The 22,469-nt window shown below is 41.7% G+C and overlaps 1 protein-coding gene across 2 annotated transcripts in view; it reads right to left on the bottom strand.

Annotated features, from left to right (window-relative positions):
• The window catches only part of PDXDC1 (pyridoxal-dependent decarboxylase domain containing 1), a 40,707-nt gene extending 19,193 nt beyond the window's left edge, over window positions 1–21,514 (bottom strand). The window contains exons 1-8 of one of the 2 annotated variants that reach the window (XM_012731956.1): window positions 21,302–21,514; window positions 9,972–10,045; window positions 9,413–9,481; window positions 7,483–7,563; window positions 5,770–5,916; window positions 3,913–4,102; window positions 2,300–2,368; window positions 398–476 (exon numbers count right to left, since the gene is read on the bottom strand). In XM_012731956.1, the coding sequence (XP_012587410.1) occupies window positions 398–476; window positions 2,300–2,368; window positions 3,913–4,102; window positions 5,770–5,916; window positions 7,483–7,563; window positions 9,413–9,481; window positions 9,972–10,045; window positions 21,302–21,322 (730 nt within the window). In that variant the 5' untranslated portion in view covers window positions 21,323–21,514. The remainder of the gene's footprint in view (window positions 1–397; window positions 477–2,299; window positions 2,369–3,912; window positions 4,103–5,769; window positions 5,917–7,482; window positions 7,564–9,412; window positions 9,482–9,971; window positions 10,046–21,301) is intronic. The other variant, XM_012731957.1, reaches the window with a different exon arrangement.
• Window positions 21,515–22,469: the final 955 nt, after the last annotated feature.

The following is a 22,469-nucleotide window of genomic DNA, read 5'->3' as shown; positions in this document are numbered from 1 at the left end:
CTGAGTAATATTCCATTGTGTATATGTACCACATCTTTTTTATCCAGTCATCTACTTTTGGGCATTTGGGCTGCTTCCATGTTTTTCCAATTGGATTACTTATAGTTTATGGTAAGGCCAAAAATCAGCGAGGGTAAACCATCCAATTAATTATGCTCTTTTTAAAAATTATTTTGGCTATCCCTAAATCTTCCACATTTCCATCTAATTTGAGTATACATACATACATTAATAAAATAACTTCCAAAACAAACCAACACTTAAGTGGCTCTAATTTGCCAATTCTCTCCACAATGCTGATACAGACCACCTATAATAGGAGGTACACAAATGGTTCCTAAGACTTGGGCTTTTTAGGCTATGTACCTAACTTCTCCCTGAGACTTATGATACCTACCAGCATTTGCAACAAGCAACAGTGGCAGTTTTCCTCGTTCTATATCATCTTTAATTAGTTTCTCCAGGAGGGCAACATCCTAGAAGGATAAAAAGAAACCACAAAACGTGAGGTAACAGTGTAAAAGCTATATAATGAAACTTCTAACAGAGGCACATAACTCTCAAAATTAATCACTCATATCAATTCTTGACAACTTTGCTGTTTTCTCTCATAGTCATAGGAGTGAAAATCAAAGCTTTCGTTGAAGAATGAATAGGAAAATCAGTTATAGGAGATTAAGTTTTAAAACTGCATATACAGAACCAACATTTCTCTGCTTTTAAACATTTATATTCAAAGAAAATATTCTCACAACTCCCAGAAAGCCACCAAGAATGTATTTCTATTATTACTCATTGAAATACCTAAAGAGGCCCTCCTTGGTGCTGCAGTGGGTTAAAGTGCAGCATTGCAAAGCTGGCTGCTGCCACTTTGGTGCGAGTTCGATCCCCGTGTGATCCACATGGCGCTGCAGACCTCTACACTGCTCCCCTCAGCAGTGTACTTCATCAATCTGCCTGTTTTGCTCCCCACTCTGTCACGGGTGAATCCTCTCACTCCCCTGCATCTCTGGCCTGTACCCCAGTACTGCATGCATAAATAAATCAATCTTTAAAAAAAAGAAATACCTGAAGAAATGAAATTACCTTGTAAAAAGGAATGCAGAATTTTAAATTCCATCCCTTTTGTTTCTGGTGTCAATACAGAGAGGTTTATCACTTTTATATCTAAAATTAAATAGAATTCAATCCCAAGACTACAATGAAGATTTAAAAAATCTGCCCAATCATAGGTACAGTCAACAGTGGTACCACCTCCAAGTATGGGCTTTAATGGATTTTTTTTTTTTAAGATTTATTTATTTATGTATGCAAGTACTGGGGTATAGGCCAGAGATGTGGGGGTGGTGGTGGTGAGAGGATCCACCAGAGACAGAGTGCTGAAGAGATCAGACAGATGTACTGAAATACTCTCCTAAGGGGAGCAGCTGGAAAGACAGGAGAGGTCTGCTGTGCCATGTGGGTCAGCTCCCTGGCTGGGGACTGAACTTGTGCTGCAGTGGCTGCAGACAGCCTTGCAGTGCTGCGCTTTAAGCCCCCTAGCCACCAAAGAGGCCACTGTCCTCATTTTTAACTGGATACCACATTTCTCCTTAAAGCAGGTGACACTGACTGCAAAATTGCTTAAGAATTGGAGCACTGGGCCCTCCCTGGTGGCACAGCGGGTTAAAGCTAAAGCCACTTTCTCAGGAGTTCGATTCCCGCCTGCCCTGCCTGCCCCAGCGTGGCAGACCTCTCTTGACCCGCCCTCTGTTCCCCTCAGCAGTGTACTTCGTCGATCTGCCTGTTCTGCTTCCCGTTCTGTCTCTGGTGAATCCTCTCACCCTCCGCATCTCTGGCCTGTATCCCAGTTCTGTGCGAATAAATAAATAAATCTTTAAAAAAAAGAAGAAGCTAAAGCCACTTCCGCATGAGTTCAATCCCTGCCTGCCCTGGAGGTGACCACATGGCGTGGCAGACCTCTCCTGACCTGCCCACTGTTCCCCTCAGCAGTGTACTGTGACAATCTGCCTGTTCTGCTCCCCACTCTGTCTCTGGTGAAGCCTCTCACCACCCCTGCATTTCTGGCCTGTACCCCAGTTCTGTATGCACAAATAAATAAAACAAAACAAAAGAATTGGAGCACCTATCCTACATGCCAGCCAACCTTCATGGACATTCAAATACAGAAGCACTATTGCTATGGGAAGATCAAAGCAACAAATGAATAAGTTAATAGTTAGCTAGAGGCCAGCAAACATAGCTTCAGTTGAAAGGAAGAACATTTCAAAATATTACTACATAAGCCAAGAAAGCTCACCATCTGATGCTGGGATCCAAACATCGTGTTACAGGGCACACGGCATAAGCAGGGGAAGGGCAAGCCGAGCTGTAAGAAGAAACATGTAGCTCTATGAGAAAGATATCTGTCGCCTTTCCCTCACAATCCTGAAAGACTGTGGCTCTAAGTCATAAATACTCTTAAAAAAAAAAACTCTCAAGGAACTCTTAATATTTGTAAATAGATGTTAAAGTATATCTAGACAGTAAAAAAAAAAAAAAGGATGAATTTCCAAGAGTTAGGAGGATATCTTATAAGGACACAGGTAAAATTTTGTAAGTGAGTCAAGTATCTTTGGTATATTCAAGAATATATCAGAAAACAAAAATTCTTCCAAGTAGGAAAAATTGAATTCTGAGCACTTTATGAAGTATTTAGGATCCTTCCTCCAAGTATTACTGGCAAGAAACATCACTAAAGGATTCAAAGAACAATTTTTTATTTTAGGACAACCCACCCCCAAAAAGCAGTAAATATGGACCGGCAGATGTAAATTTCTTAAGAGAAACGAATTCAATGCTATGGATATGCATAAGATGCAGTAGCATTAAAGACAAAAAGTTAGTTAATAACTTCGTGCTTTTTCCCCTTATAGGATTTTCTTTTAAATCATTAAAGTGAAATTTAAAACACACACACACACACAACATATACATATATACAATAAAGATGAAAATGCCCCTTTGGGGTTTGCCTCCCTTTCTAAACCCCCACTATTAACAGTTCAATATGTAACCTAGACATTTTTTAGGTATAAAATCACGCATTTATGTGACTATTTTTCTAGATATAACATAGATGAATCAAATCACGCATACAGGTTTAAGAGCAAGGGAGTGACCATTTCCTGCATGCTGGCTCTGCCCCAGCCCTTCTCACTCACTCACATCCGGGCTCAAACGAAGCCCACACATTTCCCAAGGACCCATTTTATAAAAGACAAATCCAACAATCTATGGGTTTTGCCTTAGAACATTCTTGGCCAAGAAGCTTAATTTCTTATCTCAACATAGTTCCCATAGTCCTTTCAGTGGGTTACTTGCACTGTGACCTGTTGAAATGGTGATGCTCTTTGATCTAGTAATTCTAGACTGACTCTGAAAATATGAAAAAACATTATGCACACAGATGTTCATACCACTGTACAGAAAGCATCACCTGAAATGATCAGATAAAGCAAAAGAAGGGGACTTCGAGCTGTTCAAAAGGGAAACAGTTACAATACTGCACATTCACTTGAAAGAATATTATGGGAGACCATCAAAATAAACTTTACTCTGAAGAACTGTGAAAACATGATATGCACCTGTTATAATAGTAAGTAGAAAAAGTTGTCTTTAGCCATGTAAAAACACACCTACAATCTGATTAAAGTCTAGAAAGAAATAAAATGTTGATTGTGGTTGCCTTTGGGCAACTAAAAAAATACGTACCTAAACTCATGAATATATAGTTATGTATTTTTTATAATGAAAAAACAAGCATGTAAAAAACACCTTTGTTTTCACCCTGAGGAGTAGCTACACATTTCATCAAGTGTCAGGACAGAGTAACACACTGTTTCTTTAAACAATTCACTTTTATCACATTACCTGATTACAAAGGTACTGGCCCAGGCCAGGTCTAGCAGCAGCACTAAGATATATAACAGGCTTCTTGTTATATAACACATTGAATCCATCCACTACAAAGTCTTCATAACGAGAATGAATGGCAAGTCTACAGATCTTCACAAGTCCTTCTCTCTCTTCTTCATGGAAATAAGCACAGCCATTTTCATACCTGTGAAGTGACACTCGCACATCAGTATGTTCTTACTTCTGGTTTACTCTGATTTTATTTCATTTTTTTAAAGATTTATTTATTTATGCATACAAAAACTGGGGTACAGGCCAGAGGTCGTGGGGGGAAGGATTCTCCAGAGACAGAGTAGGCAGCAGAACAGGCACATCTAGTGAAATACACTCCTGAGGGCAGCAGCGGGCAGGACAGGAGAGGTCTGCTGCGCCATGTGGGTCAGCTCCCTGAACAAAGACTGAAGTCATGTTGCAGTGGCTGCGGATAGCTTCACAGTGTGGTGTTTTAACCTCTTGCACCACCAAGAAGGGCCAATGACTCTGATTTTCTACCCCAGTCTTAGGATCCTGGTATATTTCTTTTCTCTGCCTAGAAATTGTCACTTAGATCAGCCAAAGGAGAAGGATGAGAACACCCTCATCTCAGACAGCTGGCCACTCACTACAGCTGGGGCTTATAAAGAACAAAGGTGATGATCCTTGTCTATACACATTTCCATAGACAGCAAGAACTATGGGAAGCAGTAAAGAACAAGACTCCCTCAGATAGCAAAACACTGGAGGTCACGGTCTGGCTTACTCCATGAGCAGGATAGTGCAGACAGAATTCTTGGTGGCACAACAGGTTAAAGCACAGCACTGTGAAGTTAGTGGCAGCCACTTTAGCTCGAGTTCAATCCCCAGCTGCGGAGGTGACCCACATGGCGCAGCAGACCTCTCCTGTCTCATCCACTGCTCCACCCAGCAATGGACTTCATTGATCTCCTTGTCCTGCTCCCCAATCTGTCTCTGGGGAATCCTCTCACTGCCCCTGCACCTCTGGCCTGTACTACCCTAGTTCTGTATGCACAAATAAAGAAATCTTTCAAAAAAGAAAAAGAAATCTTGGTGTTTCAGCCCTAAGACATTCAAAGTAAATAAAATAGTTAAAAACACTAGTCAGGCTCACTTTAATTTTCACTATTCTACTTGGGACATTTTATCCTTCTTAATCTCCTAGACAAGGAGGTAGAGAGAATTTCAAGAACAGGTGTTGGATTTTAACCAGAAGAAATTTCTCTTGTTATAGTCAAATAAACTTAAGCCTTTGCCAGGCCGAGCTCTTTCCCCCCATCTGAAAGTGAGTCTCTCCTAAGTTAAATGTCCCCATGTTAGGCAAACATTCCTTTCCATAAAAGGAACAGCATGAACACAAAAATACAGCCGGCTCTGGGCCTTCTGCTGAATCCTGAATCTGCCAGGATTCCTTAATACTGCTAATATTATAGAACAAAACAAATTTCAGTATCATAACACATCCTCACTGGGACAGCACTTCCGTTCCAAACAGCACAAGCTAATATTTTAATTAAAAACTACCTGAATCCATGCCTATCTTCTGTCAACAGATAACAATCAGGAATTCTACAAATACATAACTGCTGACATTATTCAACCAGTATGTGGCTTCTGTTCTCCACTTTTTACATTAATTCACTAGCATATTTAGCCCAACATTTATTTAATGGCATAGCTATTAGTGCTATTCCCATTTAATATAATAAGGAAACAGAGGTCCTGAGAGTGTAAGCAACACTTCTAAGAGGAAGTAGGAGAAGATTTGAATTCATTTATAAATGTCTAGCAAAAACTGAAAGTTTTTTAAGTCTTTACCTGAAAATTCTGCATAGCCATAAGGTAGTGTCTGAAAGTATTCTAGTTGTAAGTTTTCTCAGCTTCTCTTTGTCGAGAGTAGAAATATAAGCACCCAGACTATGCCCCAATAAAGCTATATGACCTTGTTCTCCAATGTTCTGGATTCTGTCAATCAAAATTCATAAAGAAAAAGTATTAGTCAAAGCACAAACAAAGAAATACAGTTTAGAGAAACAGTATCACACAGAAATTTCTGTCAGACTTGAAATCCACTTAATGGCTTAGAAAGCAGAAAATCCAATGCATTAAAAGTTTGAGAGAAAAATATTAAAACATTTTGAGTCCTAGAAGATAAATATCCTTTCCATTAAATACCATCTAAATTTACAAATTATATTTGAACAATTTTTTCCTAATTTAAAAAAAAATGCCAACCATAAGAACTATGGAAGGTAGAGATAAAATATGTAGAAAAAATATTTTGAAAAATCAAATAGTTATCTATAACAAATTCAAGGGGAACTAGTTATTATCAAGGGGAACTATATATATAGTCTTATTATATATATACATGTAAATAAAATTAAAATAGGTGGACTTATTTCTCTAATAAAGAACAACTATAAACCCATAAGAACCCATAAGAAAAAATCACCCAAATAGGATACTGGACAAAGTAGGCAGGTCAGAGGAGGAGAACAATAATTGGTATTATTGATACAAAAATAACTTAACCTGGTTCATAATAAAAATGCAAATGAACAGTATGCTGAAATATCATTTCTCACCTATCATACTGGCAATAATTCTTAAGTCTAATAATTCCCCTGCAAATAAGGGTGTGGGAAAAGAGATCTCTCACACTTTGCTGGTGGAAGTGTTAACTGTACATGGAGGAAAATTTGGCAATCTATTAAAACCACAAATGCACAAACTATCTGACTTAACAACCCCAATGCTAGAATTTTCATCTCCAGCAATATTTGCAACTTTGAGAAATTACATGTTAGTAGCTGGAGCAATGTTTGTAAAAGTAGAACAGGAAGAGGAAACTAGGTGAAATATGGTTCATGCAGTCCAAGAAAAAGTAAGCAGTCCTTAAAGGAGAAAGCGCTGGTGCACTGACGTGCGATGAGCTCCGAGACAGAGCGCGACGCAGTGTTTACAGATGGGCGGAGTGGGTACAGATTCTGCCAAAGTATCTACATCCACAGAAAACTTCTCTTAAGAACACTTGAGAAAATGGCTATGGTGCCTGCCTCTAGGGGGAGAAGAAGGATGAAGGCAGCAGCAAGAAGAAAAACTGCCTTTTAAGCTTTTGAAATTTCAATCAGGAGAATGCACTGCTTATCCAAGAAATTAAATTTAAAACAAAGAGAAAATGATACAGCTTGATAAATGTGTAATAAATAGATGGGCGGTTCACCGCCACACGGCCTCCACCAGTCAGCAGCTGCGGTTCTGAGCAATCAGAAGCAGGCAAACACAGAGCAGTCATTCTTTGACCCCTGTGCCCATGAAAACTAGGATTTAGCTTTAGTAAGTGCCTTTCTTTTACGAAAGATATTATCTGACATACCGGTCTCTCAGACAAGAAAATGAGAGTTTTGAAATCATATGCAAATATGAATACGTACAGACTATTATTTCAGCAACTTGTACAAATGCAATCACTATGAAAATCAAAAACACAGATAGTTTCAAGGAGAAATTGTCAGTCATTCTCCATACCGGGCGCTCTGGGGCTCCTCCTCTTCATCACCGTGCATCAGATTCTGGACTAACTGAAGGATGCTCACCATATCTTGTCCACTGCAGAATGAAAAAGAGTAGATGGGCTGGTAGAAGCAGCACCCTAAGTCCCACTGTTTCTCTCATATAAAGTAAGTTTGAGAAGTTTTTGCTACTGAGTAACTACAAGAAAAATCACGGGTGTGAGTTACAGTACACACCTTTAAAAACCAAACCTTAAATTATTTAAGTTCTGAATATAACCTTGTGATTATATCTATCTACTATTTAAATATGACTCTGATTTTGAAAAATTTTGCCAGTATGGACTTTTGTAATATTTCTCTCCTTGTTAATATGAATTGTGAAGGATGTTTAATAAATTTGTTATAAAAGCTAAACGGACAAGTTGCTGGTAGGCCACAGAACTGTCACTTATTCCAAGAAAGCAGCAAGATGCCACAGCGTCTGGGGTTTCTGGTTGCTCTCCATGTAGGAATCTTGTCTGTGGGTTCTGACAGACTTCCATATACAATGTAAGTATTTGTTATCGTCCATCTGGAAACTACAGGTCTGTTCACAGTGAGAACAGATTTACTTTTGTCCAATATGTTAACTTAACGCTCATTACATAAAAGGTGAAAACTTAGAATAAGCAATGGCAAGGCCACTTGCAGGGCCAATAAAAAGTTTTCCCTTTTGGAAAGAAACACTGTCAAAACCAGGCCCAACAGGCACCTTGCCAAAGTGCTGACCTTCACAAGAGGGCTCCAGTCTTGGGCTGTGCAAGCATGTCCTGCCCCTACCTTACAGATGCAGCCAGACAGCATGTGGGAAGCACTAATGCTGCACGTGGCAGAGCTCTCTGGGATGGCAGCTGGCACTACTACTAAGTGAGAATGCCCCTCCCCAACCACTCTGACAACTACAGATATTCTTAGAAGTATCTCTTCTAGGGAAACTTCTGGGGGATCAGCAGAAACCTTCCTTCCCATAAGCCGGAATTTGAGATTTATAAGATTTGCTTCCTGTTCTGAGTTGCAGGACACACTTCACACTGAGAGCGCCACAAATCAGCACCATCAGGCTCCAAGGAGCAACAATTTAAAGATATTAGTATCTGGGTGTGTTAGATGCGACACTTACTGGCACACTGTATTCTTACCTCCATACCTTACTTTTGCAACCTGTACGTATTTATATTCAGGTCAAAGGACAATTAAGGGAGTTGCACTGTTTACCCAGTACAGCTTCCTGGTTGTAAAACAAAGAAAAAAATCATCTTGTCTGACGGAAGTTAGGCTGAGACATTAAATCCACATTGAGTGCTAACATCTTGTGAAAATTTTACTCAGGTAGCTACTTATTATTCTCATATTTCTCCTCAGAGCTCAAACTGAAAAGACTTAATAGATGTGCTTTAATTGCCCAAAAGGAAGCCACTTTGCTAATAAGTGGTTACAGTTGGCATTTTCCCTTATTTTACTCTATTTTCAAAATGATAAATCTTATCAAATTAAAATAATTCACAATAAAGTTCAGACAACAGGTTTCCAGGACGAACTAAGTGTGACTACACATGTGCGTATCCAGTTTGAGTCAGGAGGCTCCATTAACTGCACATGGGTGAGGTGGGAGCAAGTGTGGCATCGGCTCCCACCATCCTCTCGCCTCTCAGTTCTGAGGTCACACTACGTGTAACACTAAATCTGTTCTATGCTCATTAAAACTAAAATTAAAATATCAAAGATAGTAAGAGCATACTTATTTTTAGCAGCAAACTTAAGGTAGTATAAACACATGTTGAGTCTCAACATCTGAAACTTTAATGTCATAATGTAATGCTACTTGAATTAAAGGAATCAAAAATCAAATTAAAGGGGAAAAAATGTACATCTGGACTGGAGGTACTTATCTGAGCGCCACTCACCTGCCTTGGAGTGGTCCTGGAATATCCCCTGATGTGAGCTTCTTCCCATTTTCTTCCTCAGGTCTTCTACTTTAAGGAAATAAAAAACGATTTACCATATCAACTTTCTACATCTGAACATGCAAACATGTGCTGATGTTGCTTATACCCTCTTAGTGACTGATGCCAGATTTGCAATACATTTGGCCCATTTACCCGCCACACCCCAGCTCTCAGGATGGGGTACAGACTGAGTTCCAAGAAGAGAAAAGAACATGAAAAACAAAAATAATACTTCAACTCATTTCTTGGTTAACTGGTCCCTAAATGACCTGAACAGATAACAAGTCGTCCTTACAGGTTTAAGTCAATATATTAAGTAACTCTAATAGGCAGCTCTGCCCCTCAATTTTGAAATCCTCTAATTACAAAGCACCTTCTACCCAAGACAAATACCAATTTTAAAATTAGCTGAAGCTAAGTGTCACATTCTGAAATGTCTCAACAGAGGGAAACCAGGGCCTCCGGTTTCAGGGCATGTGGAACATGACCAGTAGCGTTACTGCTGCTCCAGACTCACCTCTGACTGTCCTCGAGCATCTTCATGGCCTCCTTCAAGTTCTTCCCCATCTCGGCTAGTGTGGGGTCTGCTATCTGAGAAACAGATCAAAGATGGGTCAAATGATAATAAATCTCTAATATTTCTGTACAGAAATATTCACAAAAAATGCAAAATTTAAACTAAATCCATGTTCTTTTAATTATTAAATACATTATTATTATAAAGCACAGATATTCTCTTTTGATCTTATTCTTCAAATGTACTTTAAGTGCATTTACCTTCTTTTCCTCTTCCCGTCGCCTACTGTACCTAGTAGCAGCTTACCTGCTGCATTACCTCTTTTAAGAAATTCTATTCTGCTTATTGATGTAAAGTAATAGTTCTAGAAGGGGCCTTAGAAACCTAGGTCCAAGGATTTCCTAGTGCTTTGCAGAGCGTTAAGGTTCCCCAGAAGAACCTAACAACTCCCTGACTTGATCTTAGCTTCTTGAAGGTGAGGGCTCAAAGGGGGCAGGAGCTGGGGAGGCAGCTGGGCTTCCAGTCCCCCGTCTTCCATGAAGTATGCCAGTTCTGTTTTATACCACAGGATTCTGAGTTAAGTTTCATTTGTAAAATGTTTCACTGATAAGAAAAAGAACAAAGAAAGTGTAGCATGAGAGCTTTTGATTTTGGTCTAACATTTCAGAGGTGAGGTAAATGTTTTTGTCAGGTAAGGTCACAGAGCTAATGACAGTCCCATTTCCTGATGCCCACTTCTTCCTCTGCTACAGTGACTCCCACAAAGGGTTACAAATAGTCATGTAGCCATATCCACTCTGATTTTTATACCAGATTAAAAAAAATCATTTTAAAAAAGCTTGTTTCCCATAACATCCACAACTGAAGTGTAACTATGAAATGGGTGGGAAAACAATCGAAATGGGCCGCAGTGCCCTCGGTTAATGATTACAGCAGGGTGAGGAACTGTCCCGGGCAAGACCATCTGCTAACTGCAGGTTCGCAGGTCCTGTTCCTCATCACCCTTCTCTCCTGGGATGCTTCACTGTGTCCCCCCTCATCCTGCCAAGTGAAAAGATCAACAGCCCTGCCTGTTACAAACACCTCCATGCTTTATGCTTGTAAACTTGTCCTGCGTGAGACATCCTGTGCCCCTCATCTGCCTCTACCGACCAAATCACAGTTGAACACTTGCTAGAAATCTTGAGGGATAAAGTCATTTTCATATCCTCTTCTAAGTAAAAAGCGTTGCCTCACAAAAACATTTATGAGAACAAGAGAACAGGGATACCTGAAACTGAGGCCATGCCACAGCCCCTCCCTGCAGCCTGGGTTGTGACGTGTTTATAGATGACCTTTCCCATGTTGATGCCCCACCTTGCGGGAGATTATAGACTTCTTGAAGGCAGCAATTCCGACTCTAATAGTTTTGACTTCTCTTATAGGACCAAGGATCACAGCTCAAGTCCTAGACTGCTTCTGAGAGCTCTTCAGAGGGTAAACTGGATGTTAACATTCTGGCTCTATGGGCAGCACAACTCATTTTTCTAATACGCTTGGAACAAATGTTCAGTTAAGAATCAACAGAGCAGGGCCTCCCTGGTGGTGCAAGGGGTGAAGTCTCAGCACTATCAAGCGATCAGCAGCCCCTGCAGCACAAGTTCGCTCCCCGGCCAGGGAGCAGACACACACGGTGCAGCAAACCTGTACCAAGTTGCCCATGCTGCTCCCCTCAGCAGTGTATTTCAGTGGATCTACCTATTCTGCTCCCAACTCTTGTCTCTGGTGAATCCCCCTACCCCTCAGATCTCTGGCCTACACACGAGTTCTTGTACGCGTAAATAAATAAATCTTTAAAACAAATCGACCAAGTAGTTCCCTTAAAGAAGAAATGAGCAACACTTTTAAACGCCAGGCTCATGTGTGACAGCAAGACGCTCACACCATGCAAGGCTGGAGGGAACTGCAGTGTCACAGCCCCATCTGGGCTCTAGAGCACACACTCACTGAGAGGAGTGGCTTACACTTAAATTGTTCTCAATTCTCTTTTTCAGGGGGGAATGTACAGTGGTGGGTAGAGAAATCATCACACAGAGTCAAATCCAAGTAAATGTGAGAATGAAGCAGTGTCAATATTGTAGACCTTTCTGAGCTTGTTGTTAATAGGATGCTATGAATACAAAAATGAATGAAGATGTAAAATATATATAAATTAAACTTAATTAAAATAATTAAAAAATAGGATACTATGAAAGACAAAGTGTTACCTACTTGCAGCATATTAGGCCTGAGCTCAAAGAATGCGCTCAGAAAAATGTGTATTTGTGCATTTGTTAATTGGCTCCTTCAAATAAACTGTGCCTACATGTGCTTCCTCTGAGGGCTGCCACTACTTTCTTACTGACATCTGGTGTCCCCAGTACCTGCAATAATGTGCCGCATGGTGGCTGTGTGATAACGTTAATAAGCCATGGCAGGGCAACCGTCAGATATAAACCTACATGAGTGATTAGTGTATAAAAGATGTTTACTCCTTAGTGTTTACAAAGAGACCGTTGTATGATATTGAGGGAAATTTAAAAACAGCATTCTGTGTGAGAACGTCAGATTCTTAAAAACATCTGCACCTAGTACTGGGTCTGGCACAGAAAAGGCACAGCTAGATGGGTGATCTGCAGGACTGACCACGGCCTGGGCTGCTTACCATATTCCCAGCATTCTGCTCACCAACACCTTCCCCTGTTTACTTCCTGACTGACCTAGAGTCACACGGTTAGTTTGGTTCAGATCCCAAGTTTAATAAAAACTCGCGTCTGTACTGCTCCAGAGCCTGTGCCCCCAACCATGGGGCACCGTTGTTTCTCAATTTTATCAAGTAAGTAGGTGAGGCAATTCATACCTTGGACAAGCTCTATACTCAGAAATTATAATTAGAGCCAAAGTTTCACTTCAAGGGCAATCAATGCTTGATTAATGCTTTCATTTGGATTAAAAGTGCATCAAAAGAGTCTCCCATAGGAAAAATTACAACAGCCTCAAGTAAATAACCATAAATTTAACAGTCTCAACTAGAATACCATAAACTTATCTGCCAAATCAGGTATTTCTGAGCATGAACAGGGGCACTATTAATAATTAAGCCAGGACAGTAGGTATGAGTTGGGCTGGTCCCAGGTAAACCAGGAAGTACAGTTACCCTAGCCATCACTAAAATGTTTATTTTAGGTCTTAAACCATCCATCATTCTACCTAGCAAAGCCCATGCATAAGTTACAGTGGTGACCATTTATGAGTTTAAACAGGTAAAACGCAAGACAACATTAATGTGGAATTTGTGACCCACCGTGCTGGTACACCGCACCCAATAAACACCCAAAGACCACACAGTATTGCTACACAGACTTCCTTTCCTACCTACAAACATACCTGAAAGTGTTTTTCCTTACTTACTTCTTGAATAAAATGACCTGATTAAAAATCCTGGGCCTACTAGAAAGAACTTCTTAACAAAGTCTTTATGTTAACAAAAAAGCCAACAGATTCCCACCACCCAGTTTGCAGCAGTGGGTGTGTAATCCTGTCCTTTCATTTTCTTCCCAGACTGCTGAAGCCAGCAGCCCACCCAGGGCAGAAGCCAGCGCACACCTTGAGTGTGCTGCGGTGAAGACCCTTTTCCAGGGAAAGGGGCTCAGAGACTCAGAACTCTGACTTGGTTTCATAGGGCCTCCTCACACCTTGGGTCCCAAAGCTTTAAAGAGCCGTACAGCAATTCTGCTGTCAAAAAAACAGACCAAAAAAGTACAACAAAGCATTTTGGAGTGTGTATCTCTATATACTCTAATTATAAAACTCCTCCTTATATGTTCATTATTGAGAACTCAGAAACGATTATAAGACTGTTAGTCATTAGACTGCAGACTTGTGTTTCAGTTACAATTGATTCTACTGTGTTGTGAATGGATTAAGTACGTAGGCTTCAATCATATCCGACACAGACGAGTGCTGTGTCTAAATGCAATGTCAAGGCTCCTGAGGAAAACCATTCAACTGTTTGTAAAATAATTGTCTCAAAACTGAGACAGCTCATTCTGTAAAGAAAGGTTTACCACTTGTCCCTTTAGAAATGATCTTCCAAGAGTCATTCTTATACTCACTGATTTTCATCACCTTTAGTCCTTGTGAATATTACAATATTCTACCATTATTAGAAGAAATTTCACACAGGCAATGCTAAAGTATCATTGATTAAAGGTCTTATAACTGTTGGAGAAAAAATTCAGGAGTCAGGGAGAAGTCTCAAATTTTCTAAAAAGCTAGTAGGAAATTATAAATTTGCCTAGATTAATGAAAAAAATCACTTATTTTCTCTTGTGGCTAGAATTACATCAACTCAGTATGAGGTAACACCTAGGACTCCTCCTGCCTTATTATCAGATACATTCTATTTATAATTTTACTCTATTTCCTTTTTTAAAAACTGCTGCCCATGACCTGCTGAAATGATTTGACATCCCAATTACTGATGTAATCTATAGTTTGAAAAATACTCACAATGGATGTCATTAATAATTAACATCCAGTTATTAGTGATATAAACCATCATTTGCTGATAAGTTTATTACGAAGTCATTTATAATAACCTTTTAATGATGGAAACTGCAGTAGAAAAGTAACAATCTCAGAACCTAAGATTTGGCAACTACTGTTTTACAGTCATTTAAAAATGTTCCCAGCTTTCAAACAAGTCTAATCAAGCCCAAGCAAGTCCACTTACCAAGTGTGACAACAAAAATTATGCATTTACTTTCAAAGGAATTAGAAGGGAAAATAATACCTCAAATTCATTAATATCATATCTAGTATAAATCAAAGAAAAAAAATGGGGGCAGGGCTACACTATAGCCTCAGAAGTACTCTGTGACCACCGCCAAGCAGTCAGAGAATTTTAGGAAAATGGACCTGTCCACGTCTGGACCATGCTGATGGACACAGCACTATGGACAACTGTCAGTGCCCAAATCCAAACTATGGTTAAAGTGGGTATTTTTACTACATGTAAATTATCCCTAAACTTAAAAAAATGGAGGGCGAGATGCTGTAAAGTCAATTTAAAAGAAATATTAAGCAAATATTAGTACAAATGGTATACTGCTATGGCAAAATTCACAAATGCGGTATATGAGTAACTGCGTTATTTGGGTAAATATAGAGCTAAACCTCCAGAAAAGGGGAAAAAAGGAAATCCAAAATGTAAAAGTATAAATCGTAGCATTTGTTAACAATATAAGTTTATAAACACTGTAGCTTCAATAAACTGTTTTTTCTGGAATATTTTGTGGGGGGGTTTGGGGGGAGGGAAGAGTTTAGGACTCCTGATAGAAAAAAAGTGAAGCCTGGGAAAGTAGCAGGTGCTCATATCAGGAAGACTTCGTGCTCACAAAGCTGGCTTACAACACAGACATACAGACAGATCACTACCTTTTTTCAGTTGATCAGAGTGACTGATAAAGCTCCAAACTGCCGTTTCTAACAACCAACTACTCTTATTTTTTACAGCTTTCTAAATAGGGTGAGTCCCAGAAAGTGATAATCAAGCAACCATCAATTCTCTAAAAATCACATACTTTCCTCCCAGATGGATAAGTAAACAAGGCCTGCTCTCTAACACCAACAAGTACCCAAACAGTGCACCCCTCTCCAACAGGCAACCAGAACCCAGCAGCAACTGCTTCAAGAACACATGGTCTATGCTAAGAGAAAACAATATTTCTCTGGAAGGGTGCAGTGCCTGGCAAACCTGGCTTACCTTATCGGTCTCAATTTCCGTTTCTAAATATATTTTCCTGATTTCCAGAAAGGTATTAAGAATGTGACCTTATTGTCTGTGTCTTCTAAGAATAGGATACTTAATCTTATTTTTAATTACGGCGGTGGCTAGGCTTGAGAACACTAGGACATACTGTAATTATTGGCTCATTAAACACGATAATATTTCTAGTTGAAAAGGGATCTGCAAATATTGCAAACGGTGTTAATATTTAACCCTACAAATCCTTAAGAAGAAGTAAAAAGAACAAATGGGAATGAAGCGAAAATATATAACATAACCATAAACACCTGGTAATGAAACGGAAGCAGCAAAATTAGTAATATCAGCTCAAACCTGTCCTAGACAAGATCACAGTAAGGCTGACTTGGCGTGGGCAACAGGTTCTTGGAAACCATGCTATCAAAGCAGGAGGTAAGGAGACAAAATTACGCCAGGATAAGGGACATAAACCAGAGCTGATCCCATGCACCTGTTTCTGGTTACCACAGCATCACCAAACTTCTAAATAAAGACCCAAAACACTTCCAATATTCAACACTCATTTGTATTAATTCATTCTTTCTCCAACCCACTTTCTGTAGTTCAGGGCTGAGGAAACCAGACAACATGGAGAAAACCCACCTACACGGGAGAGAGGCTGGGTACTCCTCAGAAATTGGCCTGTCCGGGAGCGGACTGTCTGCTCATCATTCAGACCACTTTCCTTAAGGTAAGTGTTGGGGATGGAGTGTTGGGGAGGGAGTTGCAGTAAGTTTCAGAGAAGGCGTACTCTTCTATAGATGGATTCACTTCGACGATGTATCTCAAGTAAATGCCTCCGGAGAACTACACACGTGGAAAAACACACCCATGGGCAGGTTCTAGCTCCAAAACTGAATCATTTTATCTAGAACCCATTTACTATGGAACAAAGGAAAATTGCTTACAAAGATACGGGGAAAAAAATGTCTTTCACTGAGATACTTAATGGGAAAGATTTTTCCTAGGACTTGTAACTGAATCAAAGATAAAGGTATCTATCATCCTTATCATATTTGCAAAACTGAATTAGAATTACGTGGGGGTTAATATGTCAGTCTTTGCTTAAAATTAGTAAGAATAATTTTGAGGAAATGACGCTTCCATGTACCTGCAGACTTTTTAGGTTGAATTTTGTGACACTGCCAATGTTCGCTGTTTTTTTTTTTTTTTTTTTTTTTTTTAAAGATTTATTTATTTGTACATACAGAACTGGGGTACAGGCCAGAGACTCAGGGGCAGTGAGACAGAGTGGGGAGCAGAACAGGCAGATCAACGAAGTACACTGCTGAGGGGAGCAGCGGGCGGGTCAGGAGAGGTCTGCCACGCCATGTGGTCTCCTCCGGGGCAGGCGGGAATCGAACTCATGCGGAAGTGGCTTTAGCTTCTCAGTGCAGTGCTTTAACCCGCTGCGCCACCAGGGAGGGCCCGCTGTTTGTTTTTAATGCACAAAAATACTATTTTCCAATGAATACAACAAATCCAGTTTAATAAGTAATTCAGTCTCATTAGGATCCTGAAAAGCTCATTCATTGAGCTAAATGCCAATGTGACTGAGTCTTGTTTCAAAGTTAAGGCTTTATTTGGCCGTTTCAACTTTTCCTCATATAAGAAAAAATTATATTAGAAAAGTTTAGTCTTTGTTATTTGCAGCTCTGACTGTATTTCCAGAGAAAAGAAAATTGGATAGGGTCCTGGGCTAGACCTCAAAACTATCTAACCTTAAGGTAGTAAAATATTTCTCCCTTACCACAAAGCAAGAAACCACATCTCCCTGATACCTGGCCTCTGATAATCATTTGTCGTCGCAGCCACTAAGCACCTGTATGCAAAACCTTCACATCTCCATGATGCAGGAACTGATTGTACAATCAGGCTCTCTCCCTTCAGAGAGGCCTCAGACTCCACGAAGAGGAGTGTACACAGGAATTCCACAAAAGCTGGTCTTACAAGGCTGGCGAGAGGGGTTCTTTTTGTGAGCTTTTAAAATAATGAGAAGGAACAGAAATTCTGACAGTCCTTATCAGGAATGTTCCGTTCAGGGGGTTCTTACTGTTTTGCATAAGCTTCAAACAGTTAGGTGGTGAAGAATTTTCCAAAAGCAGGCCCACAAGGGAAGGAGTAAGCTCAGGATCAGTATAAGAAGCAAAAATGGGTCAAGTCATATTTATTTAGTCCAGAAACTTTTAGTTACTTTTAGTTTCTGGACTACCTTAGTTAAGTATATAATAAACACTCTATAGGGTTGGCCAACAGAACTTTCTGTGGTGGTGAAAATGTTCTACATTCTGTGATGTTTCGCCATAAGCCACGTTGTGAACATGCAGCACCTAAAATATGGCTGGTGAGGGATTGAATTTAAAATTTTATTTAATTTTAATTCATCTAAACATAAAATTAGATAGCCAAATGTAGCTAGGGCCTACCCCACTGCACAGTGCCTTGTTTTTCATTCTTTAAGTCAGTGGTTCTCGAGAAGAGGCAGTTCCTCCACCCCCAGGAACAATGCTTCATTTGGAGCTGTTGAGGTTGTCTTGTCCTACTAAGGGTAGGGGTCGGGGTGGGGGTGCTGGCATCAGTATCCAGAGATGCTACTGAATATTCTGCAATGCCTAGGGCAGCCCACAATAGAATTATCTAGCCCCAAACCTCGCAAGTCCTGAGATTAAGACACCCTTAGTTTACTCAAGGTTGGAATTAAAATAAATGTAAAACAAATCGCAATACACCTTGTCTAAACATAACATCCAGAAAGAATGTGATTTTCCAAGCAATAGGAAAAGGTCTAGGCTGTTCTGCTAGTTGAAAGTAGCAGGTTTTTAAACTGGAAAAAAGAAAAAAGAAAGGTACGAGGGTGTACTGAATAACATTAAACTTGTCAGCATCAGAGTCTGGTGTCCTTATTTTTAAAAAGTGAGTAGTAATATAAGTAAAAACTGTGAGACAATGACACAGGGTCTTTTCCTTATGAACTGGGCATAGAGTGGTGGTGGGGTAGAGACTCACTCTCTTAATTTGAATTCCTTGCCCCTGCAATGAACTTATCTGGTTTCTCAAGACATCACTGATTTCAGATACAGGAAAATGGATACTGTGACAGAAAAGCAAATCAAGACAAGAAAATGACTCTGTCATCACAGGCCCACACATTCCATGTTACCTCAAGAAAAAGCAAGGGTGCAGAAATACACGTGGACCAAAGCATACCACATTTGAGAGCGAGAGACATCACTTGACATTTAGGAGGAAGGATATCAAATAACTCTGTGGTTTCTGTAACCAGTATAAATTATGCAAGGATGAGTTTAAATGGGATCATTCAGAACAGCTCAAACAGTTCTCAAATTTATATCAGTAATGAGTTTAACCCAAAAGAGTCTATTCTTCAAAAAAAAAAAAAAACCAGGAATAATGGAAGTAATTCAATGTTTTACTTTTAATCAAAATGTTTTTTAGAATAAAAAAATCCTCATGTAACAGCAGGGCCTTTTCTTTACTGTCCATTTAGCACCAACAGAAATTGTTCATTACATGTAAGGTCCTCCACAGCGTCAGGAAAATAAAAATAAGAGACAGCACTAGCTCTGAAAAACTTACATTTAGAATTTTTAGACTGGTCTACGGCAGAAACTTCCAGCCCACACATTCTGAATTCCTAAAAGCTCACTGCAATTTTTGTGAATGTGCCAGCCTTAAGGATGCTGGAGTTTCAGCACTTTACATCTTCATTTGGAGAACTTAACATTTATGGAACAACCACTGTAATCTACTAATCCAGAAAAGTAATGTGTAAAGCAGGTTCCTACCTGTCAATCTGTTTTACAGATTTACCCATAAAGAACTAGTGGAGGAAGAAAGAACACACTGACTGAAATGACACAAAGCCCAACTGGAAAGGAAACACCGGGGAAGGGACATGGCTACCATGGCTTTGTACCCAACTACTGGTGAAACACCTGATCTCAGCAAGGGCTGTGGTCTCAGCTACTGACATTTTGCCCCATGGTACCGGCATTTCCACTGTAGGATGTTTACCCACCTCTCTGGCCTCTACCCACTTGGTACCTCCCTAGTCTCCAGCTGTAACAACCAAAATGTCTCCGGATATCCCTTAGGCAACAAAACTGGCCCTAGGTTGACAATCACTGATGTAGACTGAACCGCCAAGTACCAAAAGGCAGACGCTGTGCCAATCCAAAGTGGAAAGAGTTTATTCCTAGCCGGAAAAACCTGTGACAGTTACCACAGAGGCGCTGGAAGAAAAACATATGGAAGGAAAAACTAATCGTTTTTCTTCCTTTATTGCCTTCCGTCCACTTTATGAGAACCACCCAGAGGCAGGTTTTGTGCCATTGTGTTCACTTTAAGTCATCTGGCCTAACCTGTACAATTGCTCCCGTCAACGGCCCCAAGACCAGGGAACAAATCTACAGCAGCGGATGTAGTGAAAAAAAAAAAAAGACAACATGTTATTTCGGCCAGATCAGAATTAAAATAAAGCAGTCGCGTTCCTCCTAAATTTCATACACTCCTATTGTATGAGAAAAGAGGTCTGGCCCAAACTGGGCAGACTCCCAAGGGTGGAGTGGGATAAGGGCTTTAAAATGTGGGGTGCTGATGGCAGGTATCAAGGCGGACAACAGCACTAGTTCTCGTGGATGAGCCCGAACTCCGGGACAGTTCGAGTCCATCTCACCCGCTCGAGCATCACGCTGGTACATCACCCTGCTGTTTCCCCAAGGGGGGAACCAGAAAAAAGCGCCGCCACCAGTGGATTTCGGACTGAAACGAGAATCTCTCCTCGCCACTTTGGAAAAGAGCAGTCACAAAGTTACGGAGCAGCGGAACCCCGAAAGAAAACGCACCAGACCCTCGCGGGCCTCCGGGGTCTCAGCAGCGGTGCCCAAACTACTGCATCAGAATCACGTGGGAACGTGTTAACAAGCAGATCCCGGCCCCGCCCCCCGCGCCCCCCCAGGCTCGAACCCGCGGGCTGAAAAATCTGGATTTTTACCAAGAGCCCCAGCTGATTCTTACAAACTCCGGGGCTGGGAAAACCCTGAAATCACAGTTTTTCCTCCTAAACTCGGCGACCACAGGTAACCCACAGGTCTGCGGCCAGCTCCGAAACAGCGGGTTTTCCCCTCAGGCATTCCTGGGGCCGCAAGGTGTCAGCTCTGGCATCCGACAGGGTGCGCCGAGCTCAAGCCGGGCCCCAGGTCGGCCCCGTGGCCCCGGGGCTGGGCTCTCCGCGCTCGTCGTCCCCGACGGTGCCCGGCCCAGCTCTCCGGGCCCACAGGGACACGAGAGACTTCCGGCCCCGTGACGTGACCAGGCCCGGCCGCGAGCACCGGACAGGACGCCCTCGAGGCCAGGCCTCCTCAGCCGGGGCCCGTTAGCCGCCGGCCCCCTCCCCGGTTCCATGGCAGCTCGCGACTGGGAAACAGTCGCCCCGGAGGCGGAACCCCGGGCCGCCGCGCCGCCTCGAACCCCAGGTACAGACCTTCTCCTGGGACGCGTCCATGGCTGAGGCGGCGGCGGAGCCCGATGGAAAGCCGGCGGTCCGGGGCGCTACTTCCGCCTCCCGCGCCCAGCCGTGGTTTCCACGCTGGCAGCGCTGACGTCCCCCGCGCCCGCGACCGGCGCGGCGGGGCGGAGACCAGGAGGAGCGGCCCGGCTGCGCCGCCGGGTGGGGAACCTGCGGGTCGCGGGAGGCGGGGCGGGGCCCCTCGCGGTGGGCGGGCCCTTCGGCTTTCCGTACCTGGGCGTCACGCCGGCCGGCCCTACGTGCCCAGGTGAGAGGGGGAGCGTGGGCGGCAGAGCCGCGCCGAAATCTGTTCAGAAAGCTGTCGAAGGCCTCTAGTAGACACACGAAGTTATAGATTATTTATATGGGACTAACATCTGAAGGTTAGGTAGCGCTCCTGTACTTCCAGGCCGAAACTTCCAAGTTTCCCCCACTGTCCCCTTCCTTCAGAAATGGAACAGTCCATGCATGTCAGGGGCGGGGCTCAGGGGCGCCCTGCGCTTGCGCGGAGCTTGCTTTTCTAAGCGCTTGGAGGTTTGCGCCTGCTAATGTTGGGCTCCCCAAATGAAGGCTTATCTGAGGCGCGCTGATTAGCTCTGAAATCTTTACTGCAGAATTCTAGGTGAAAATCCCTGAGACAGCTGAATCTGCTGTCTCCTTCCTGTGAAAGCACAATTATGACCTGTCAGGTGATGGGTAATAATAATAATAATAAGCAAGATAATAATAAATAGGTCCACTGCTGCTCTTCCGTTTATAGTACAGCATCTCTGTGACGTCGAGATCATTATTATCCACACTTCCCAGTGCCAATCTAGGCAGGACTCAGACCCAAGCACACCTACCGCAGCTCCTGTACACTGCATCTCCTGCCTGCTTCCACCCTTTCTACAGGAATGGGAGAGGGCGTGCATTTGCTTATTATAGTCCTCCTGTGAGGAAAACGGAAATAATCTACCATGGGTGTTGTCAATATAACACTCATCTCCAGAAGACCCAAGAAAGTACAAACGCGAAATCTATCCCTTTTTTCTCCTGTTATACACATTTCTTCCAAAATCTGCAGATAACTGAGTCTCATTTTCAGTGTAACATATTTTGAGCTTGCTAACTTGAATTGGTAAAGCCCTTGTTATTTTAATAA

This window comes from Condylura cristata, unplaced genomic scaffold (assembly GCF_000260355.1).
Source record: "Condylura cristata isolate star-nosed mole 26May11 unplaced genomic scaffold, ConCri1.0 scaffold00032, whole genome shotgun sequence".
NCBI classification, from domain to species: Eukaryota; Metazoa; Chordata; class Mammalia; order Eulipotyphla; family Talpidae; genus Condylura; species Condylura cristata.
This window is presented reverse-complemented; position numbering and strand designations above follow the sequence as displayed.